At 36.0% G+C, this 22,342-nt stretch overlaps 1 protein-coding gene across 2 annotated transcripts in view; it reads left to right on the top strand.

The window, feature by feature from the left end:
• Positions 1–22,342, top strand: part of HDAC9 (histone deacetylase 9) — a 1,006,394-nt gene that overhangs the window by 730,660 nt on the left and 253,392 nt on the right. For both annotated transcript variants that reach the window (XM_055131803.1, XM_004602237.2), the window contains 2 exons: positions 8,498–8,618; positions 15,844–15,893. In XM_055131803.1, the coding sequence (XP_054987778.1) occupies positions 8,498–8,618; positions 15,844–15,893 (171 nt within the window). The remainder of the gene's footprint in view (positions 1–8,497; positions 8,619–15,843; positions 15,894–22,342) is intronic.

Below are 22,342 nucleotides of genomic sequence, written 5' to 3'. Positions count from 1 at the left end.
AGAGTCTAATGTACTGACATGTGGCTTTAGATACTTTAAAAGTCCAAATAAGTTAAGATAACACTCTGGAAAAACTCTTAAGGGGTGTGCAAAACACTGGTGTTTCCAGACATCAATGCTGTGTAGTATTGAATGCTGCAAGTTAAAGGAAGTTCAATTAAACCTTTGTTTTATAGAGTAATCTAACTAGGTGGCAGCACATAACAGCTTACTGTTTTTGTTTAGTTTGCAAAAGTATCTTGCATGTTTTTGTGTTTTAGAATCTAACCACAAAGCAATCAGAATCTCAAGTAGGAAGTCTTGTAAATTGTCTTTAAAGGATAGGATAGTCTAGGGAAGTCATAGTGATTATCTAGATGAATATATGCACCAGTAGGTTCATTACTCTTTGATATATATATATATATATGTACATGTATATGAATGAGTAGAATAAACCCAGAAAAATACATTAAAATACTTATACCACTTATGATCAGAAAAATTTAGAATATTTTGATCAGAAAGTGTTAGAATATTTTGTAGTTTTGTTTTGATTTTATGTCAATTTTTAAGGAAAGAAAGTGAAAAAGAATCAGTAAAAGGAAATAATGTGTGCTATTCTCAGTCCTTTTGGAAGGTGATGTAGAAAATTTTAAAGCAGTGCATTAAAACATCTTAACAAAAAAGTAGACAGATATATTTTTCAACATCCAAAAATTGTAATGCCAACATAATACAGATCATTTACTGTGAGGAAAATGTTTCAGCTATAATCAATCTAAAATTATCAATGCCTTAACTCAAGTCATTAAAATGCTCAGTTACAATATTGTTTAAAATGAAATTACAACATACATAGGAGATTAAGTTGCATTGGAAAAACTGACATTTGAGCAGTTACACTAAGGTAAGGGAGTTTTCCCCCCTTGCTTTCTGATGGGAATAATGATTTGAAATCTCTGGCAATAAATTAAATTCAAAAATTCACAGCACATCTGTTTGCTACCACTTAGACATTTATTATTGAATGGAAATTGCTGCTTTTCTGAAGTGCTCTATGTCCTGAAATATTTTTTAATTGTATTATTGAATTAAAGCAGTAATGTACACACAGTTGGAAGGAACTTATCATTTTTAAGACCAGATAGACCTTTACATTTTTTTACTTCCCAACTTTCTCTGTACTAATCATTATTTTAAAAAAGAAAAAAAAATAAGCTAAGATAGCATTACTTTACAAGAGTATAAATGTTTCTAAGTTTAAGCAGAGTGATCTCACTTATTTGTGGATGAGAAAATGTGTTGTAGTAAAGGGAGAATGCCTAGATCACCTTTGAGTACAGAGTTTAGAGAGGACAGAGAAAGAAAGATATCAAGGGAGGAAGAAAGAAGAGAAAAGGAAATAATGGGTGCACAGGGATCCAAGTCTTAGTTATACTGGTGATGTGGTAGATAGCTAGATATCCAAAGCACAGACTTAACACTGAACCCAGGAGATCTGAGCTGCAAATCACTGGACATTTGTAGTGTGCCTGTCAAGGTGACCAGGAGGAGTGTGGGCACAGGCTGTGGGAACGCTGGTGGAGGAATCAGTGTTGGAATATTATCAACTGTCAATAACTTGATGAATCATGATTCCTTAATATTTTTTTTTTTTTTGCTTTTTGAGGGCACAGCCGGTGATGCACAGGGGTTACTCCTGGCTCTGCGCTCAGGAATTACCCTTGGCAGTGCTCTGAGGACCATATGGGATGCTGGAATTCGAACTTGGGTTGATGACATTTCTGACTGACTACAGATGAGTGAACGATGTGGATGGTAGTAGGAGGAGAAATTAAAGGACTACGGTGGAATGAGGTTGTTGTTGGGAGGCATGGTGTGGTAGGTAACACTGTACCTCTAAAACACAGGAATATTTACTTATTTATTTAAAAAAAAATTGGGGGGGGAGCTGGAATGATAGAACAGTCAGAAATGTCATCAATGAGCTTGTCTGAATTGGGGGAAATGTTTGGGATTTTGAAGTTGTCATGGTCTATGAACATGAATTCAAAGGATTCATATTTTTAGTTACAATGAAGCATATAGGAAACATGTTTTAAAAATAGCTAATATCTTTCAAAAATTCCTATAGTAGGATCTCTTCTGTTCCTCCCCTAATTTATTGTTACAATTATTGTATTTGTTTAAGTTAAATGTATCATGTTCAGCGAAAGAATACTTTCTTGAAATTTTATTTTCTATAAGTTTCTTTCTTTTTTTAAAAATATTGAATCTTTAGCACTGTAGCACTGTCATTCCGTTGTTCATCGATTTGCTAGAGCGGGCACCAGTAACGTCTCCATTATGAGACTAGTTGTTACTGTTTTTGGCATATCAAAAACGCCACAGTAGCTTGCCAGGCTCTGCTATGCGGGAGGGAAACTCTCGTTAGCTTGCCAGGCTCTCCGAGAAGGATAGAGGGATAGAACCAGGATGGGCCATGTGCAAGGCAAACATCCTACCCGCTCCAGCCCAATTCTAGGGGCTGGAGTGATAGCACAGTGGGTAGGGCGTTTGCCTTACACGAGACTGACCCGGGTTCAAATCCCAGCATCACCATATGGTGATTCCTGAGTGCATGAGTGACCCCTGTGCATTGCTAGGTGTGACCTTAAAAGCAAAAAAAAAAAAAAAAAGATTTCTAATCTTTTTTAAAAAATCTTTTTAAGAATCTTTTTAAAAATTTAAAAAAGAGTTCAGAGTATTTTAGTTGAAAATTCTTATGTTTGTAGATGAAGCAAAAAGAGCAAAGGCAGTTTCCCCATTGCTGCCTAGAGGCAGGTTAACAATTCGGATTCCAGCACGTACCATGGTGGCTCACACTTGCATGTGGCTTAATTAACACAAAGCAGAATCCTGCACCAATGGTGTAGAGACAAATGGAAGTTTGAACACAGAACTCAGGGCTCCTGACTGACAGTTCATTTTCTTTCATTTAACTCATTTGACGAACAGAAGTGGCCAAAAGCCTGATACTTAGTTGGCCTTTCTTTAATTCACATTTCTTTTTTTTTTAAAAAAAAAAAAAGAAAAAACCTCTTGAGAACATATTACTAGAGGATGAGGGATATATAGAAGAAGAAAGGGTAAAAACTATCTTTTATGTAAACTTAAAAGAACTCATTTGGTTGTAGCATTTGAAAACTCCCATGGGTATGCCCAGGCATGGGAAATGAGACCAGATTTTTATATTTAAGAGAGGAAAGTCTATCAAGAGGAATGAATAAGCCATGCGGAGATTTATCAAATAATAAGTATATACTTAGTAACAGAGGGTAATTCTGACACTCCTAAGTCTTTTAAGATTCTTTTCTTTAATTCTGTAAGTATGTAACCATGTGAATTTTTGTGGAAAAAAAAACTGCTAGCACATTGCTCTATGTGAGGACACTGGATGAAATAGTCTCAGAAAATGAGGCATTTCAGTGAAAATTCATGCCTGAGATGTCACCACGTTAAAAATGATTAAAGAAAATGGGGTTTCCCCCGGCTAGGCAGGTACTTTGACTTGTCAAGTATAAGTTGGACATTTTCTCTTAGTTTGGAACTGCCACAAAATGAGCCCTTTCATGTCCTCAATAATACCAAACCAATGCAATCCATCTGTTCTGCTAAATTATTTCTAGTTCCCTAACCAAAGGCACTGCTTTTTCATGCATTTTATCATGATTTTATGCCCTTTATTATATTTTACAAAAGGTTCTGATTCCTCCAGGGCCAATGAGAACTGATTAGGACACTGGCCTCAATCCAGGCTTTGAACACAGGAGGGGAAGGAATAGAACTGTTTCCTTTTTACCCTGCTCCTTGGCAGAAAAAAAAAAATGAAATGAATCTATACCGTGTGTGTGCTCTGTGTGTGGGTGGGTGTGGGTAGGCTGCAGTTTATCCTGTCACAGTATGACTTTGTAGATCATGTTCTGTACATTCCATCTATAATCAGGCTGCATTAAGGGGCTTTGTTTCAGAAAGACTATTTCTTTAGGAAAGAACCATGGTGTGTTGTGAGACTCAATGATGTGGTCATTTTAAACAACCTACTTTAACTTCAAACTCAAATGTAGGCTTCTTGGAGCTTTGAACTGAGTACAATTGTTTTCCTCAGGTTCTTCACACAGCAAAGGGACATGGAGTACATTTGGCCATTCTTACTGTCATTTCTTGAGTGCTGGCTACTGCTAAGAATGGTCATGCAGTAATGAGCATAGTCTACAATGTGGTTTCTTTATGGAATAAGGGAAAGAAGAGCAATAACTTCCCTTTTCAAGGCCTATATGGGTAAATTATTTTGGGTAAATTAAATGTTTGGATCATCAGTGAGCACTCCCTAGATGAATGTCATTCCTTATAAACATTGAATGACTCAATAAATTCAGAATTTTCCAAATCTCTTAGTCAAAATATCAGAATAATGTTAGATAGACATCACACAGACCAAGCTTCTTTGAGAACGGAAATCAGTGTCTTTCCAAATTATAGTTATCTGAGCACTTTACTCTATTTTGTGACTCATTATGCAGCTGACCTTTGAGCCTCATGAAAGAGAAATGAGAGTATCAAAGGTACACAGGATATAGAACGATTGAGAAAGAATTAAATTTAAAAATGATATATATTTAAGCATAAATAAGTAACAGCAAATTGCCAGTGATAATGCTTCAAAATGAAATTTATTAGCAACTTCAGTCTGTGAGAAAATAGTGAAATGTGATCGCTTAAGACATCTGATAAAAGTGAAGCAAAATGGAGCCCTTCTGGAAATCCTATGTAAGAAAAAGAAGGAAGGCTGTTACCATTTCAGAATTTTTAGCTTAGTCATGCACCAAATTCTCTTAGTAGGGCCCCAGTGAGAAATAAATCTCAAAACATGCTTTCTCCAGATCCTTTCTTCAGGTGGAAACATTTTACATACGAATTAGTGTTCACCATTCTTTTTCTGTAAAGTAAGAGCACTGCTCTTATTCTCAGCAGCCATATTTGTGATGGTGGTTAGTCTACTATAAGTATATTCTTTGTGCAGTCTACTTACTTAAAGAAATTTTAAAACTAAAAATAAATAAGACTTATTAACTGCTTCCTGGGTGTCAGAAATGGGGAAAAGATTTTAAGGTGAATACTTATTATTTACATTTTACTAGTTAAAGGGAGAGTATAAAGTAAAATAATACTCTTAAGATAAGTAAATGATAGACAGACTGGGCCAGATTCTTTCCCCTTACTATTAGTTGACCATTATTACTCAAGAGGATGACTGAGATCTAGCAGGTGTCTTATAATTTATCACCACTTGAAAGAATGTCTGTAATTGATTCTTGTTAGCAGATTATTTTTCAAGTATATGCTTAAGAATTCAACCATAATGTTAGTGGTATTTTTAAAAATGAGAAAATATTTGAGATAAGTATGGGATGTATATGAGATGTATATAAGTATGAGATAAGTATGGATCTTTAAATATATATGACTAGTATGAATACAAAGGTATATGTTAATGGTATTAATGTATACAAGGAAAGATTCCATTTGTAACTGAAAACATCATAGAACTGGAGAAAGGGGAAGGTCAAATGAAGCTTTCTGAAAGTAACTGTAGTATATGTCTGGCTGTTAGCTGTGGACCTAATATTGTTTTAAGATATTGTTTATATATACACTATATATGATGTTAGTGGGTGTGGATTTCATAGAAATGAAAGCTGGAAGCTCTGTTGTTTCTTGATATTCATTACTTTTCCAGACTAGGGCTGATTGCAACAGTCTGGTTTACAGTGCTTGGATCATTTCAATTTTAGAAGACTCAGACTGTAGATTTGACACAATATATCTTAGGGGATTTTATGCCGACTGAAATCTTAGGAGTCAAAAATAATTTCCTTTCATATAGGTTTAGACATTATCTTACTAATTTTCTGACTTGTTATTCTTTTCTTTTGTCGTTATGATTTTCCAGAAACAATATAAAATTCAATGTTTATTAACAAGTATCTTAGGTAAACAACAGGTTCTTTTATTGATCAGAATAATGGTTTATCAGATTATCATTCTTGCTTTTGAACTTGTCTTTAATGGCATCCATACTCTTATCATAACTGCCTGGGAATACTTTTTCTAAAACATATTTTTTCCAAAAATTTACATTGGGTTAGACAATGTATAGTATGTTGAATTAATATCAAAAATAGAGAATTGCAGTGGTATGAGAGAAAATTCTGCTTCGTTTATACATATTATGCCACAGTGTCAATAAGTTTCTGTTTTGCATCATTTCCATCACCTTCCTGTCACCTCTCTGGTCTCCACTCATCCCTCTATCACTGTGACATGATGATTTATTTTTTAGTGACAAGCACAACTCTGCTCTCTATCCAACATGATTCTAAAAAGTGTCAGTGTGTGGAAGGAATTTTTTGTTCGGCTCTTCAATAACCTCAACAGCAACCTGACACAACAACTGCATTACCTTAGTTCTCTGAAATCAATGCAGCAATCTGTGAATTAGACCACATTCAAGAGTGAGTCACTAGTGGTACACTTTGGCATCAACTTATTAAACTAAGGAGGCTGAAAGTGGAATGGGTCTCATCCTGAGACAATGTTGTCAACTGATGATTCTGTTTTCAACTACTAACTACATCACTAGGTATTCAAAAGGACAGGATTTTTTGAATAGATGCTCTATGAATTTCATTGTAGTTCTGTATATATTACCATATACATACGTTGTTGGGACACATTTTAAGTGAAACATTAGTACTTCTTGAGTAATTTTAGGAAACACATCAATTTTCAAAGTTGAGACTACTTATCTTCATACACCAACATTGGACTTATTGTTGCACAGTTCTGAGAGATGTGTCCTGAAGAACCTTTTCTTTATTGACTGAAGTGCTTGCTTTTTTAAAAAGTGTAGTCAATATGATTTAATGTTTTATACTATTACCAATATTAAGTATCATGAATGCAATATTCCAATACCACAGCCCCCACATGAGTGTGTTTCCTTTCATCTTTATATCTGTTTTCCTCCATCACTGTCTCCGAGATCTCCATTTCCCCCCACCAGCTTTAGTAACCCCACCATGACTGAGGTTCATGTTTATGTACAATTTTTGTCTGTGTAAAGGACCACTTTGTTAGTTAAAATGAAACTCTCTGCCTAACATGTGTGTAAAAATAGGGAGTGAGTGTAGATATCTCCAATGATGCCTTTAAAATTAAACAAGTTATTGTGTTTAATTTCTGGTTTGTCACAGGCTAATCACTGTATCACTGTCATCCCATTGATCATCGATTTGCTTGAGCAGGCACCAGTAACATCTCCATTGTGAGACTTGTTGTTATTGTTTTTGGCATATCGAATACAGCATGGGTAGCTTGCCAGGCTCTGCCGTGCAGGCGAGATACTCTCAAGGAAAATTTGATAGAACTTGCAGGCAGCCAACCTGGATAGGATCCCTAGGACCACATACAATTCCCTGAGTCTTGCTAGGTATGATCTCTGAGTGCAGCCAGGAGTAAGCTCTGAATACGGTATATATATCATCATTGCCATCATCATCATCCTGTTGATTGTTGATTTACTTGAGTGGTCTCAGTAACACCTACATTCGTCCCAGCCTTGAGATTTTAGGGTCTCATTCCCCTGACTGCATCTCATTGGTCAATCCCAGGAACAATCAAGTGGTAGAATTTGGCAGGCTAATGTTTCTATAAAATATGTTAAAATGACATGCTGCAAGTGTAAAATATGTTACATGTAGATTTTATTCAATTCAATGAATACAGAGTATAGTTTATTAAAAATTATAACAGTTATAACACCTTAAATTTTTCTATAGATCTCTTCATAGGCCATTCCCTAATAGTTGCTATTACTGGTATTTAGGACATATTTTGGGGGTGGGGAGTTTGAGCCACACCTGATTGTGCTTAGGGATTCTTTGTGGCTCTATACTTAGGAATCACAGGATACACTTTGAATATTGTTGGTCTAAGTAATGTTACTGTGAGGAACACACACATGAAGTGATTAATGATTGGCATTTAAGCAAATATGTTAACATGTATTTATATGGATTTCTTCAAGAAGCAGAAAGATTTGTTTTAATAGCTTCTTCAGGTACATGTAAAATAATATTTGAATAAATTTTCTTCTCAGCAATGCAGTACCTTGGCTAGTTTTTAAGCCAATGTTTTTACAGAGGACTTGACCATAAATTTCTGTTGCACATTTCTTTTTTTAAAAGAACATGCTCTAAGTCAATTGCCCAGTTAGTTTTAAAACAATCCTTCAGGGGTGAACATTGCAACAATCATTGCTATGTAGTGGTATGGCATTTTCCTAATCAAATTTCTGCCACATTCCTTATGTGATGAAACTCAGCCTATTATTAATCTGAAATGTGACATGGCATCTTATTTTCTTCAAAATGTTATCAGTGAAGTACTGTAGGTATATGCTATTTTCTTTCAGCGAATTCAAGGTCGAAAAGCCAGCCTGGAGGAAATACAGCTTGTTCATTCTGAACATCACTCACTGTTGTATGGCACCAATGCCCTGGATGGACAGAAGCAGGATCCCCGGACGCTCCTAGGTGTGTACAGGTCTCCATTCTACTGAAAATAAAACATGCCTGCATTATCAGTAGTCAATGCAAGTAACAGTTGAAAACACTTGGCAAAACACATGACCCAAAACCAGTTGTTCCAAATTACAACACTCTGTGGAATGAGTAATTTATGAGAGAGAACAATGTAAAAAATTTTACATTAGGAAAATAGTGCATGATCTATGATATTTACATTTAAATTGATTTAATAAAATTGGTTTGCTGTTTTAGCTTATAGGAGTAAAAGTACTGTTCAGTTTGCTCACAGTTTTCCACTGAAAGAAAAAAATAATGTTATGTAAATTTTTCACCTTCCCCATTTGCTTTATGTTGTTCCATTCTTTATAAGAATATTTTTAATAGAGAAAGGGCATGGTAAAAATTAAAGTGAATTCCCTTCCAAATATAGCTAAAATGCTACACTTTATAGTAAAATCACATTTTGCATCTTAGTGTAATATATTATTGCGTGTTTTACTGATAAAATTTCAAAGTAGATGACTGAATGTTAATAAACTAATTTTAGTTGATGTGTGATTTTCAAAGTTTTGCCTTTATATTTTAAAATAACGTTTATATTTCAGTTTTGTATAAACTTCATTAGACAAAAAGATAGTTTTGAAAAATGTTTTTTCATAAAAGCTTATTTTAATAGAAAAAGTTGTATTAAGTTTATTATGAAGCCAGAGCAAGAATATATGCCAAAAGTGTCATGTTTTTAGTATTGTGACTAGAAAAGGCATTTGAGGTCTTTTCCCTTTTCCTTTATAAACCTATTATTATTTCTGCTCCAACTTATTGGACTCTTAACTAATTCTTGATTATTTCTAAATGCCTTTATGTTAAAGAATCCTAAACAAGTTAAAAAAAGATGAAAAATATAGTAGGGAGGTATCTTAGAAAACTTGTAAGGGGAAATTCACAATTGTGCACAATTGTCTTCACAATAGGACATTTGTGTTTATTTATTTATTTATTTTTGGTTTGGGGGCCTCACCTGGTGGTGCTCAGGACTCACCTTTGACTCTGTTTACTGATCAGTCCTGATAGTCTTGGTGAGAAATATACAGGGCACCGGGACTGAACCTGGGTCAGCAGCAAGCAAGGCAAATGTCTTACCTGCTATAGTCTTTTTGATCCCCACAATCTTCCTTTATAAAAATGAATGACATCCATTTCTAAGTAAATGGGTAGTTTGTATGAAGTAAAGACCCATGAGTATGTGTGTGTGTGTGTGTGTGTGTGTGTGTGTGTGTGTGTGTGTATGTGTGCAGGGTATGTAGTGGTAGTTTTGGGGGAAAATAATACAAAGGATAGCATATCAAGTTTTCTCAATTTGTAAGAAACAGATTGTTGAAATTTGAGAATGGAATGCAGCTTATATACTAGGAACAAAAGTATATATTAATACAAAAGTGAATCAATCGAAACCTCTGTATTCTTTTCTGTTGAGACATCTGTGTTTGCATGCACAGATACTTTACATCAAGTACTTTTTAAAACAACTGAATCACCATGAGATACACTGTTACAGAGTTGTTCATGGTTGGGTTTCAGCCATACAATGTTCCATCACCTGTCCCTTCACCAGTGTATGTTTCCTACCACCAATGTCCAATGTCCCCAGTTTCCCTCCCACAATAATCCCTGTAGCCTACATCTATGGAAGGCTCTTTATTATTTTCTTTCTTTCTTTCTTTCTTTCTTTCTTTCTTTCTTTCTTTCTTTCTTTCTTTCTTTCTTTCTTTCTTTCTTTCTTTCTTTCTTTCTTTCTTTCTTTCTTTCTTTCTTTCTTTCTTTCTTTCTTTCTTTCTTTCTTTTCTTTCTTTTTTGCTTTTTGGGTCACACCCAGCGATGCTCAGGGGTTACTCCTGGCTTTGCACTCAGGAATTACTTCTGGCAGTGCTTGGGGGACCATATGGGATGCCGGGGATCGAACCTGGGTTGGCCGAGTGCAAGGCAAACGCCCTACCCGCTGTGCTATCACTCCAAACCCCTCTTTCTTTCTTTCTTTCTTTCTTTCTTTCTTTCTTTCTTTCTTTCTTTCTTTCTTTCTTTCTTTCTTTCTTTCTTTCTTTCTTTCTTTCTTTCTTTCTTTCTTTCTTTCTTTCTTTCTCTCTCCTTCCCTCCTTCCCTCCTTCCTTCCCTCCTTCCCTCCTTCCCTCCTTCCCTCCTTCCCTCCTTCGTTCCTTCGTTCCTTCCTTCCTTCCTTCCTTCCTTCCTTCTTTCCTTCCTTCCTTTCTTCCTTCCTTCCTTCCTTCCTTCCTTCCTTTCTTCCTTCCTTCCCTCCTTCCCTCCTTCCCTCCTTCCCTCCTTCCCTCCTTCCTTCCTTCCTTCCTTCCTTCCTTCCTTCCTTCCTTCCTTCCTTCCTTCCTTCCTTCCTTCCTTCCTTCCTTCCCTCCTTCCTCCCTCCTGTTTCTCCCTCCCTCCCTCTCTCCTCTCACTCTCTCTCTCTCTCTCTCTCTCTCTCTCTCTCTCTCTCTCTCTCTCTCTCTCTCTCTCTCTCTCTCCCTATCTCAGCATTATGGTTTGCAATATAGGTACTGAAAGTACTGAAAGTTTATCGTGTTTTTTGCAACATTCATTTCTTGCCCCAAGGGATCATTTCCGACTATCTTTGGCTTTGTGGTCCCTTCTCTATCCTAGTTGTCTCTTATGGCAGGTTTCCTACCATGCACCACTCCTCCTGCCCCTTGTTTCCATAGTCCTTTGATATTAGTCCCACACTATGCCTTTTACTATCCTATAAATGAGTCCAATCATTCTATGTCTGTCCTTCTCCCTTTGACTCACATAAAGTATTTCTTTTGTAGTGAATACTATATAGTAGTACCCATATTTTATCATGAATTAATAATCTCATTCAGTTTTCTCCAAAATTGAATTAGACATTAGCTGTCATGGGTTTTAGAAGTGATAATACTCACACATTGAAATATAAGAAGCTCTACTATTTTGATTTTTTTTATGTAATTAAAAGAAAGCAAATAGAAAATGTGGCCTGTGTTTTGTTTTTTTCACTATGATCTCAAACTATAAATCAATCTTGGCATAGAACCAGGTAGTTTGGTTTTAACTGGGAAAGCATACAGAATTTTGAGAGGTGCTTCAAAACAACAGTTATTCTACATTTAAGAGAAAAGACATTTGCAAAAGACATCAAATACACTTGGAAGGACAATTTTGAATTGTTTTATCCATAAATTATAGTAATGCCATTTATAAAAATAAATATTTTGAGCAATATTGATATGCTTAAAGATACAACATTTGAGCCAGAGAGATAATCCTTGCCTTCCACATATCTGGCCCAGCATTTATCCCTGGCACATACAATCCCCCAAGCTCTACTAGTAGTGATCCCTGAGCATAGAGCCAGGAGTAAGAGCTGAGTAAGACTGGGGATGGCACCTTCACCAGCACCAAACCAAAATTTTGCATCTGTATCATTTAAAAGTGTTATTTAAAAATCCATTACTGTGTATATTTGATAATTGGAACAAGACTCATTTTTATGTATATATGCAGAGTTAGTTATCACTGTATCTCTGTATCACTGTCATTCCCTTGCTCATCGATTTGCTTCAGCAGGCACCATTAACGTCTCCATAGTGAGACTTGTTTTTACTGTTTTTAGCATATCAGATACGCTGGCCACAGGTAGCTTACCAGGCTTTGCCGTGCAGGCGAGATACTCTTGGTAGCTTGCCAGGCTCTCAGAGAGGGGCAGAGGAATTGAACCCTGGTTGGTCGAGAGCAGGTGCCAGTAATTTATTGTTTTCATACAAATAAGTTGGTCAACTATTTCATTAGTTTGAGTATCGAATGTGGTGTAATCCTCTTAGAGTTAATGAGTTTTAGAATTTGATTTAGATACACCTGTGAATTTCTATGAGTACACTCCAATATTGGGCACAGGTTCACAGTCACTGTCACTGTCATCCATTGCTCATCAACTTGCTTGAGCAGGCACCAGTAATGTCTCCTTTGCGAGACTTGTTACTGCTTTTGGCATATCGAATACACCACGGGTAGCTTGCCAGGCTCTGCCATGTGGGCGAGATACACTTGGCAGCTTGCCGGGCTCTCTGATAGGGAGGAGGAGTCAAACCTGAGTCTACCTCGTGAAAGATGAACGCCCTACCCACTGCACTATCGCTCCAGCTGGGCACAGGTTATGTGAGTAAATATAATCAGACATTCTTCATTCTGCTAAATCTAACAAGAAAAGCACTACATTTCTTTTTCATTACTTTTCTGTACTACTTTCTTCTCTCATGAATACAGAAATTTAATTCAACTTAAAATTCAAGTACTAATTTTATTCTTTTTAAATTTAAATTTTCATATTTTTAAAATAAAATTTAAGTTCTTGTGGCTCATTTACTTTAGCCTAAAAGACCCAATTAATGAAACTTGTATGAATGTAAAACCATTGTTATAAAACCAAATTTTTTAGGTAGAGCCAAATTCGTAACCATCAGTATAGATTTTTACCCTCTCTAATCCCCTTCTTTCACTTTTATTCCATTCTCTGTCTCTCCAAATCTCTCCCCCAAGAGATGTAGGTTTGTGCCAGTGGAAATGCAGATTGATTAAAAAAAATTATAAATTTTCTGAGTTGACTTGATATTAATTTATTACTATATTCTATATTTAAAATTGCTAATTTAAATAAGTTTTCATTATGATCAGAGATATAGATCTTTGTAACCTAAGAGACATTGATAGTATATAAAATAATTAGGCTTGAAGATGGGCAATATTTATCTCTTTAAATAAACTGTAAAGTGAAACTGTAATAGCAAGTTCTCCAAGTCTTTCTGATGCAAAATTTTCTTCATATTAGTATTCCTCTTGATCTTGCTAAGAGTTTTTATTACCTTATATCTATGCCCCACATGGAAGAGCCTGGCAAGCTACCCTTGGCATATTCACTATGCCAAAAACAGTAACAAGTCTCACAACGGAGAGACTTGTTACTGGTGACTGCTTGAGCAAATTGAGGAGCAATGGGATGATACAGTGGTACAGTGAAATAGCTATGCAGATTTCAGTCCATAGATAAGGCAACACAACATTATAAAAAATTAAGTCTATTTAGTTCTATTATTTTTTACATACAATAGAATTAAAATTATTCATTATTTGTGCTGTGAAAATCATTAAATAAAATTTCCTTAGGCAGCATATAATTTATTTTCCTATTCTTTAAGAGTTTATTAATTTTTGTTATTTAAAGTTGTTTTATTATGTCCAAATATTGTATTTATTCTTTTTAATTGACTATGGAAAAAAAGTTTAGACATTAAAATATGCATCTGTATCTTACTGTCACATGTTCCTTCTAAATGCCTCCTTGGAAAATATTCAGAGATGTAGAAATATCTTTTCTAAGAGAAATTACTTAAGTATACTCTAAATCTTCCTAAAATATACCCATATTTTGGGTCAAAATTTTTTTTGTAGTATCAGTATTCTAGTTTTAATATTTTCCTTTTCTTTTTTACTTCTTAGTATTTTTTGTCTAAGAAGATATTTTTATAGGGAGAGATTTTCAAAAATTTTCAGTTGCATTTTTCTTTATCATTTTACATCTGTTAGTGATTACACTTGCAAATCAAGTCACGCGATTCATTGTTTTCAAAATAAACTGTCTTCAGTGACAGTAAAATCTATTTAGATCTTTATTGATGTGTCATGTGAATTCTAGCACAAACCTGTTTTTAATTTTTATAATCAATTATTTTATTCATCATCAACGGAACAAATGAGTTGGAGTAGGTAATAAGAAGGTTTGTGCTTGGTTACACCACTCATCTCCTGAGTGACCTGAGTCATTTATAAATCCTTTGACTATGCTGTAGTAATTCTCACTGCTCTTTCCTTTCATTAAATCTCTAAGTCATATTTTAATCTGAGATGTGTAGGAGTAGTTACTTCTGTGTTCTATTTATGTAAGAGATAATGTAGGAACAGAATTGAGATTATACAAGATGGTTGCTAAATATCCCATGAAACATACATTCTAAGGAACAGACATGAGTATGATTTTGATAAAATATACTTTAAAATTATCTATTTATATTCATATTAATTAAATATCCAAATAGAAATATAAATGTTTTATCCTGTTCCTGATTTGTTTTAAAATATTTTAAATATTGGAGAGACTTCTGATGTACTTGTTCTTAGCTACATATGTGAAGATGTTGTTAAGAGTAAATATATATTTGGGGGCTGGAGACATATTACAGTGGGTAAGGTGTTTGCCTTGCTCATGTTTGACCAGTGTTTGGCCCCTGGCATCCCATATGGTTTCCCAAATCCTCACCAGGAGAAATTCCTGAGTGTAGAGCAACAAGTAACTCCTAATCACTGCTGAGTGTTTCCCCAAAACAAAAAACAAAAAAGAAGAAATAAATATTTGAATAGATGTTTCAATATTTGGAAAATGTAAAGTGATGGAGCATTTCATATAGTTGTGACTAAAAAACAGCACATTAGAAGGATACACTAAGTAAATAGGTAATATATTAATATGGTTATAAGTTAAACTTTTAACATATGATCAATAGGACCATTAAAAATATTCAATGAATCAAATGACATAGGTATGTGTTCTTTACGTGAATCAGTAGACAGCTTATGCAATAATGTTTATATTCACTTTAATTTGATGTCACTGTCATCCGTTGCTCATCGATTTGTTCGAGCGGGCACCAGTAACTGTCTCTCATTGAGAGACTTATTGTTACTGCTTTTGGCATATCCAATACGCACGGGTAGCTTGCCGGGCTCTCCTAGAGGAGTTGAGGAATCAAACTCGGGTCGGCTGCGTGAAAGGCGAAAGCCCAACCGCTGTGCTATCGCTCCTTATTTTGTTTTTATGTATATAAATGTGATCAGTTACCTTTTTAAAATTTGTTTTAATTTTTTTCATTTTATTAAGCATCATGAGTTACAAAGTTATTCTAGTTGGATTTTTGACATACAGTATTCCATCACACATCCACCACCAGTGTTAACTTCCCTCCACCAGTGTTCCCAGGATGCCTCTCCTCCCTCCCCCGCACCACCCCCAGCCTGCCATCTTGACAGGCACCTTTTAGTTACATTTAAAATGGAAGATATCATCATATGTTAATAAACAATTGTTATAAAATTATATTCCTAATTTACGTATTTTTTCATGCCTTTTTCTGTATAGGTGATGCCTCTCAAAAAATTTTTTCTTCATTACCTTGTGGTGGACTTGGGGTAAGTATGAGTTTGTTTACTGCCTTTAAGTAACATGAATTTAATTTTATTTCTTAAAATATCTCTTGCTTAAAATGTATGCAATCAAAAATATTTCCTTTCATCTCTCTATTCTTAAACATAAGTTTAGGGCTGTTTTAAATAAATATTATGCTAGACATTAATACTGACTACAAAATTTGTAGGGCTCTCTGCTAAATGAAATTGCAGATTTCTTTTTTCAAGAATTATTAAAAATTTTCAGATAGTGACAACTGCAAATTAAATGATTTGCAAGGACTTTCTTATTGTAACATTCTATAAGAATGCACAAATTGTATATTCATGAAGCTGGCTCTGTTAGAATTTGATTTAGCTGAGGTAAAAAGGTAATACTAGAGATTTTAATAGTTTATCAGTAGATTTCAATTTTCAGTAGACTAGGATTGAATATGCATATATATTATATCATTGATGAAATGGCATAAACTTCACAATGTGCTTACTATTGTGGGAGATTTTGTTTGAGAACCCCCTGGGGCCATTTTTGTCTTCAATAATTAACAAAGCCTTTTTGACCCAGGATATTTATACCACATTTCAAGGACAAATTTGTTTGAATATAGCAACATATGAAGAAAAATGCCTACATTTTTGTGGATGATTAGAACATACCCTATAACCTGCAATCTATTTAAAGTTAACCCTTAACAGGTAACAAGCTATCATCTTGGAGAACTAAGTGCTGAGCCATGTTAGAACAACATAATTCTAGGTCTAGCTTGTAAGACTAATGCTGCAATGTTTTAGGGAATATTTTCCTGTATGCAGATTTTATTTAGGGAAATGTCATGTATTTTCAGCTAATGCCATCATTTTCATGGAGCTAGATTTAACAAGGACAATCTTTATCTTTGCCTTTCTGGAAGTAAAAAGGGCAAATAAAACCAATGTTTGTTATGATTTTACAGTTTACCATCTTACTGTAAGCCAGGATTCTTACTGGTTTCATAAAATAATGATGTGTTAATATCATTTAACAGATAAGAAACTGAAGACTCAGAAAAGGGTGAGTCTTCTTTAAGTCATACAACAAGAGTGAATGGCTAAGGAAGTTAGAATACAAGTACATGCAGAGTTCTAGAAAATTGTATTAGGACTTGTTATAGTTTGCATCTTTAATGGCAACCCCTAGTGTTTAGCAACGCAGCGGCGGCAGCAGTGTGGCTGTTGGTTTGTGGTATCTTTGTGTCAGCCCAAGAGTGAACTTCACTTTTTGACCTCCTTGTCACTTGTGTCACTTGTCATCCTGATGCTCATGGATTTGCTCGAGTGGGCGCCAATAATATCTCCATTTGTCCTTGTCCCGTGCTAGTGAAAGCACAATGGCATCTGCTCACTCCAGGAACACGAAGATCCTCAAACTGTTCGATCAGAGTCTTGATGGAGATGTTTGACCATCTCGTAGGTGGGCATCCAGGTTTTCTTTTGATGTCTTGTGGAATCCAGTCAGTAATGGCTCTAGTCCAGTGGTCCTCTCCAAATGACATTACTTGTCTAGCCCATCTGATTTTCGACGCCTTGGCAAACAGCATCCCTGAACTCCTAAAGAGAATAGTTATCACCCCACAATAAACATTGCTCATTTTCAGAAAACTCTTATGAATTGAGAAGTTGCAAAATCATTTTAGAAAGCAGAGGATAAACTGGCTTTTTAGATTGGGTTCATATGCTTTTTCACTTCTTTCCTAATAGTCTAAGTTTCTGCTTTTAGAATGTGGCTGGTTACCTGCAAAAACAGAACTAATGACTGCTTGATGAGTGTGGTAACAGGAAATAAGTCAACTTCATTCAAAGACTGGTGGTTGCTAGTCAATTCTTACTCATTTACTTTTATTTAATTTTTAATCCAGAGCTGAAATTAAAATGCTCCCTAGGATTCACAGCTAATTCTGACCTAAACTATGCCTATAACTCACTATCTTTTGAATGCATACTACTCAGCTACTCTAAATCCGCATCACTACTCAGCTACTCTAAATCCACAGGTAAGATTTTCTGTAGTCAGACTTTAGTAAAGAAATGCTCAGGGGCTGGAGCAATAGCACAGCCGGTAGGGCATTTGCCTTGCATACAGCCGACCCCGGTTCGATTCCCAGCACCCCTTATGGTCCCCTGAGCACCGCCAGGAGTACCTCCAGGAGTAATTCCTGAGTGCAAAGCCAGAAGTAACCCCCCCCCACCCCGTGCATTGCTGGGTGTGACCCAAAAAGCAAAAGCAAAAAAAAAAAAAAAAGGAAATGCTCAGAAATTTGCCCAGGAATGACTAGCAACTACTGCCTCTAGCCTAATGGCTTAGTTATAGCAATGTAAAAAACAGTGGATGTAATACAGTAACTTCTTGATAATGTCTTCACATATTGACTTTGAGGGCAACAAAGATGGAGGTAAATCCAGATTGAGTCAGCAAAGCCATGAGAAAGAAGATTGGTTAAATGAAGTCTATTAGTGCTAGAGAAGACTGGAGATAGGCAAGTTTATCAAATTGGCTATATGTTTTCTTACATATAGCCTATAATAGTGCCTATATGTTTTCTTACATATAGCCTTATATAGTGCCTACAATACAAGAGTTTGTGTGTGTGTGTGTGTAAGTGTGTATGTCTGTGTGTGTGTATGTGTGTGGCACATACATGCATTGACTCACAAAATCTCATCCTTTTTGTTTAAGGATGAGATTTAAGAACTAGTTTTATTCTTCTTATTTCTCCCCAAAAAATCAAGTTTTTTTTTTTTTTAGATAAGCAAGAACCATCTTGCCACTCATTGCTTTTTGTTTGTTTGCCATAACCTCTGTACTCAGGACTTTCTCTTGGCTCTGTTCATAAGGATCATTCTTTGTGGTGCTCAGAGTACAGATGATACCATCTGTACAGAGGTACAGGAGATTGAACCAGGATTGTTGTATGCAAGCCAAGTGTCTTACACCCTCCACTACCTCTCTAGCTCCAAATCTTTGGTTTTGATACAAGTTCTAAGGAAAACCTTAGGACCACAGGACTTGTACCAATCTCAGTTTTTAACATCATTATGATCTGGATACAGTGATTGTATATAAAATACTTAGTCTGAACTTGGGGTAACTAAACTTGCAGATAATGTGGAACCTTAGAGATGTTGGAAACCACTGAACTTCTGTTATACTGAGATTCTCTTCTGGTTCCATTTATCAAATGTGAAATCATTGCTTAAATTATGAAATACCTTAAGCTTCCAATTATTAAAAGCCTATTACTTAGCATACCTTTTTCCAAATACCTGCTAGTTACCTTGAATGTATTCCTGCTGAGGACTAATGGTTTGATTGACTTTTGAGAAAACTCCCGGGGACATATTGAAATAAAAAAATCCCTCCTTATTATTCCATTTGTCCCTGAAGCTGCGTGTAATAATGCTATTGTGGTGTTGAAGTAGTTCAGTGGGCCTCTGGAATTGAAGATGCTTTAAGATATGCTCTCAGTAATTGCATTATCCTTATGTGCTCTCGACAATCACGAACTTTCTGAGTTCCTTTTGTGTTTGGTTCTCATTGCTTGGTTACTATGGCATGACTCATGCTTGATTACTGTATGATTACACTGCAAGAAAATGCACCAAATGCAGAGAGCATTTTACAAAATCCCAAGACTTGGTCATTGTACAGTGACAAAGATAATTGAGAGACTCTGGAAACAAAAGCAAGTGCAGGACCACTTTAGTCCTCACTCCTCAGGGTATATTACTAAAAATAGCGATCATTTTCCTGGCCATCTGACCTGCTGCTGTGTGAAGAAATCTTGAAGTCATTTCTCAGCCTTATTTTTCCCTCTTCACTTGATAGGCCGCAAAAAAAAAAAAAAAATAAGAAAAGAAAAAAGAAAAAACCCACAAAAGCAAGGACGAGCAGGCTTTTATGATAATGTCGTCATCAGCTCCCAGCTTCAAACGCTTCTGCGGCTTTTGAGTTGTCATTTATAACTTGGAACTGAATCGACCCATAATTCCCCTGATACACTTAGAGAAATTGATAACAGACTCTGCACTTCTTTTATGGCTCGGAGGAGGCAACTCCAATCACATCACTATTGGCAGGCAATATTATTTTTTGACATGGTAGTAAAAGTATAAAGGAGCTTATGGCATTTGTTTGGATGAGGAATGGGCTCTCAAGCTGTGCTGGGGTTTATGGGACCAGATTAGTGAGAAGCAAAGGGAATATGATGTTTGCAAACAGGATATGATTTTATATATAAGTTTGGGTTTCATGCTCTAGTCCCTCGGGATAACCCTGCAGACAGCAGAGAATTCCACTTTTATCCTATAACCGACAAACTCCTAGTGCCAAAAGGCAGAAAAATAAACGTGGTCAATGGGCAGTGTCAGACCCAGAGTGGAGGAGGAGGACTGTGGAAGAGGCAAACAATTCCCTCAGAGGAATGAAGAATTGCAGAGCCTGGGCAAAATCTGGGTCTGCCTAACTGGTCAAAGATGTGCCAAAACGGAGAATCTTGCGAGGTTTGCTCAGGGCTCCTTCTCCAGCAGCAGCTCGATCTGTGAACATGAAGCCAGACTTTGATTCCAAACGTTAACTCTGTCCACAGTCTATTTGATTATACTGCTATCTGCAACACAAGGGTTCGGCATGTCACTTCTGTGATTTGAGGAGGGGGTGATGGAGAGAGGGATCTGGTGATGGAGCGGAACTTAATTTAAGGCTCATTTCAATTGCTCTGAGGTTTCCGGGACACATTTCAGTTATATTCTAATGATATTCTAACTATACTCACTATTCAGAGGCAGATTAGGAGGGAATAGTTTACATCTTCTTTCATTCCACCAGATTTTGAATGAAAACACTTTCCTTTCACAGATAAAAATTCACAAACATATAATTATTATATGTATATATACTTAGATATTCAGGAGACAATCCTCACATTACATTTATACATTCACATTATTTTTCCATATGTTATAGACAGCTGATTGATGTCCACACTTATTTTCTTAATAGTTAAAAAAAAAATCTTAAAGGCAAATTTTGACTTTCTTTTCTGCATTCTCAGGATTCCTTTATTTTATGCCCAAACTTGTGGGCTTCCCATTAAGTTAAAAGCAACAGAATGGTTTAAGACATTCCCTTGCTACTTAAAGTGGTCTTCTTTGCAACAAAAGTGCTGTCCTATGAGAAGTGAAGCACAGGAAAGAATGATGCTATTTGTGGCAAACAGTTAGAGAGCAGTGATAACCACATTGCTACAAAGACTCACTGGACCCCTTTTCTCCTTGCTCATAGCCTCTGCCTTGGGCTGACTGGGGTAAGTCCTCTGTGGGAGTACAAAGGAGCTAACAAGAACTGAGAAGAGAATGGTGGTAGAACCGATTACACAAGCAGTCATTAGCCAAATCTTTAAGAATAGTTAAGAGTGAATGTATGTAGGGCCTGGGAGAACTGAGGATGGGGGTACGATGAGTGTCCTGTGGGAGAATTTGCTTAGGTCTTAACTCTTCACTACTCAGACTGAAAAGCATGCATTTTTTTTTAACAGTTACACCAAACGAATGCAAAAATTGTGTGTGTAATATATGCATTTGTGTGCATACATTCATACACGGACTGGAGCGATAGCACAGCGAGTAGGGCGTTTGCCTTGCATGTGGACGACCCAGGTTCCATTCCTCCATCCCTCTCAGAGAGCCCGGCAAGCTACCCCACCTGCAAGGCTGAGCCTGGCAAACTACCGTAGCATATTTGATATGCCAAAAATAGTAACAACAAGTCTCACAAATAGAGACATTACTGGTGGTGCCCACTTGAGCAAATCAGTGAGCAACGGGATGACAGTGACAATGACAGTGACATTCATACACACATATATTGATACATATGAGTTACCTCAAATGAAAATTAAATATATGACAAAAATCTAATGTTTACGCCCATATAAAAAGTTCCGCCCATATAAAAAGTTCCTGAGTTTGAATAGTGGCTCCCGAGCACATTTATCAATCCTTGCATTGTATGTGGTTCCCACCAATTGTTTTGAGAAGCACAAAGTATTTTTTTTTCTTTTCCATTGGCAGAGAGAGGAGGAGGTGGCATCTGTTTCTCCCTTGAAGTGTCCAGGATAATGTTGATTTCTCTTATATTAATGTTCTGCTCAAACCTGGCTTGCAATCAGGTTTCATTTCCTCCCTTGCTGCTATCAAAGTTGCATCACAATGCTCTTCCCTCCAGCACCACTCGGATCCACCCTGATTTGGAATTTTTCTTTTTCCCATCCCCCACTCCTAATTGTATTTAGATTGCATTAGTTTTAAGCTTGATGCAAATGATAATAGCAGGAATACCCCAAGGCACCTGGAAAAAGTAAAACTGATAAGCTGCCTTAATGAAATTGTTTGAAAACTTTGGGTTTTATTTTTTTTGC

Source organism: Sorex araneus, chromosome 1 (genome assembly GCF_027595985.1).
Source record: "Sorex araneus isolate mSorAra2 chromosome 1, mSorAra2.pri, whole genome shotgun sequence".
NCBI lineage: Eukaryota > Metazoa > Chordata > Mammalia > Eulipotyphla > Soricidae > Sorex > Sorex araneus.
This window is presented reverse-complemented; position numbering and strand designations above follow the sequence as displayed.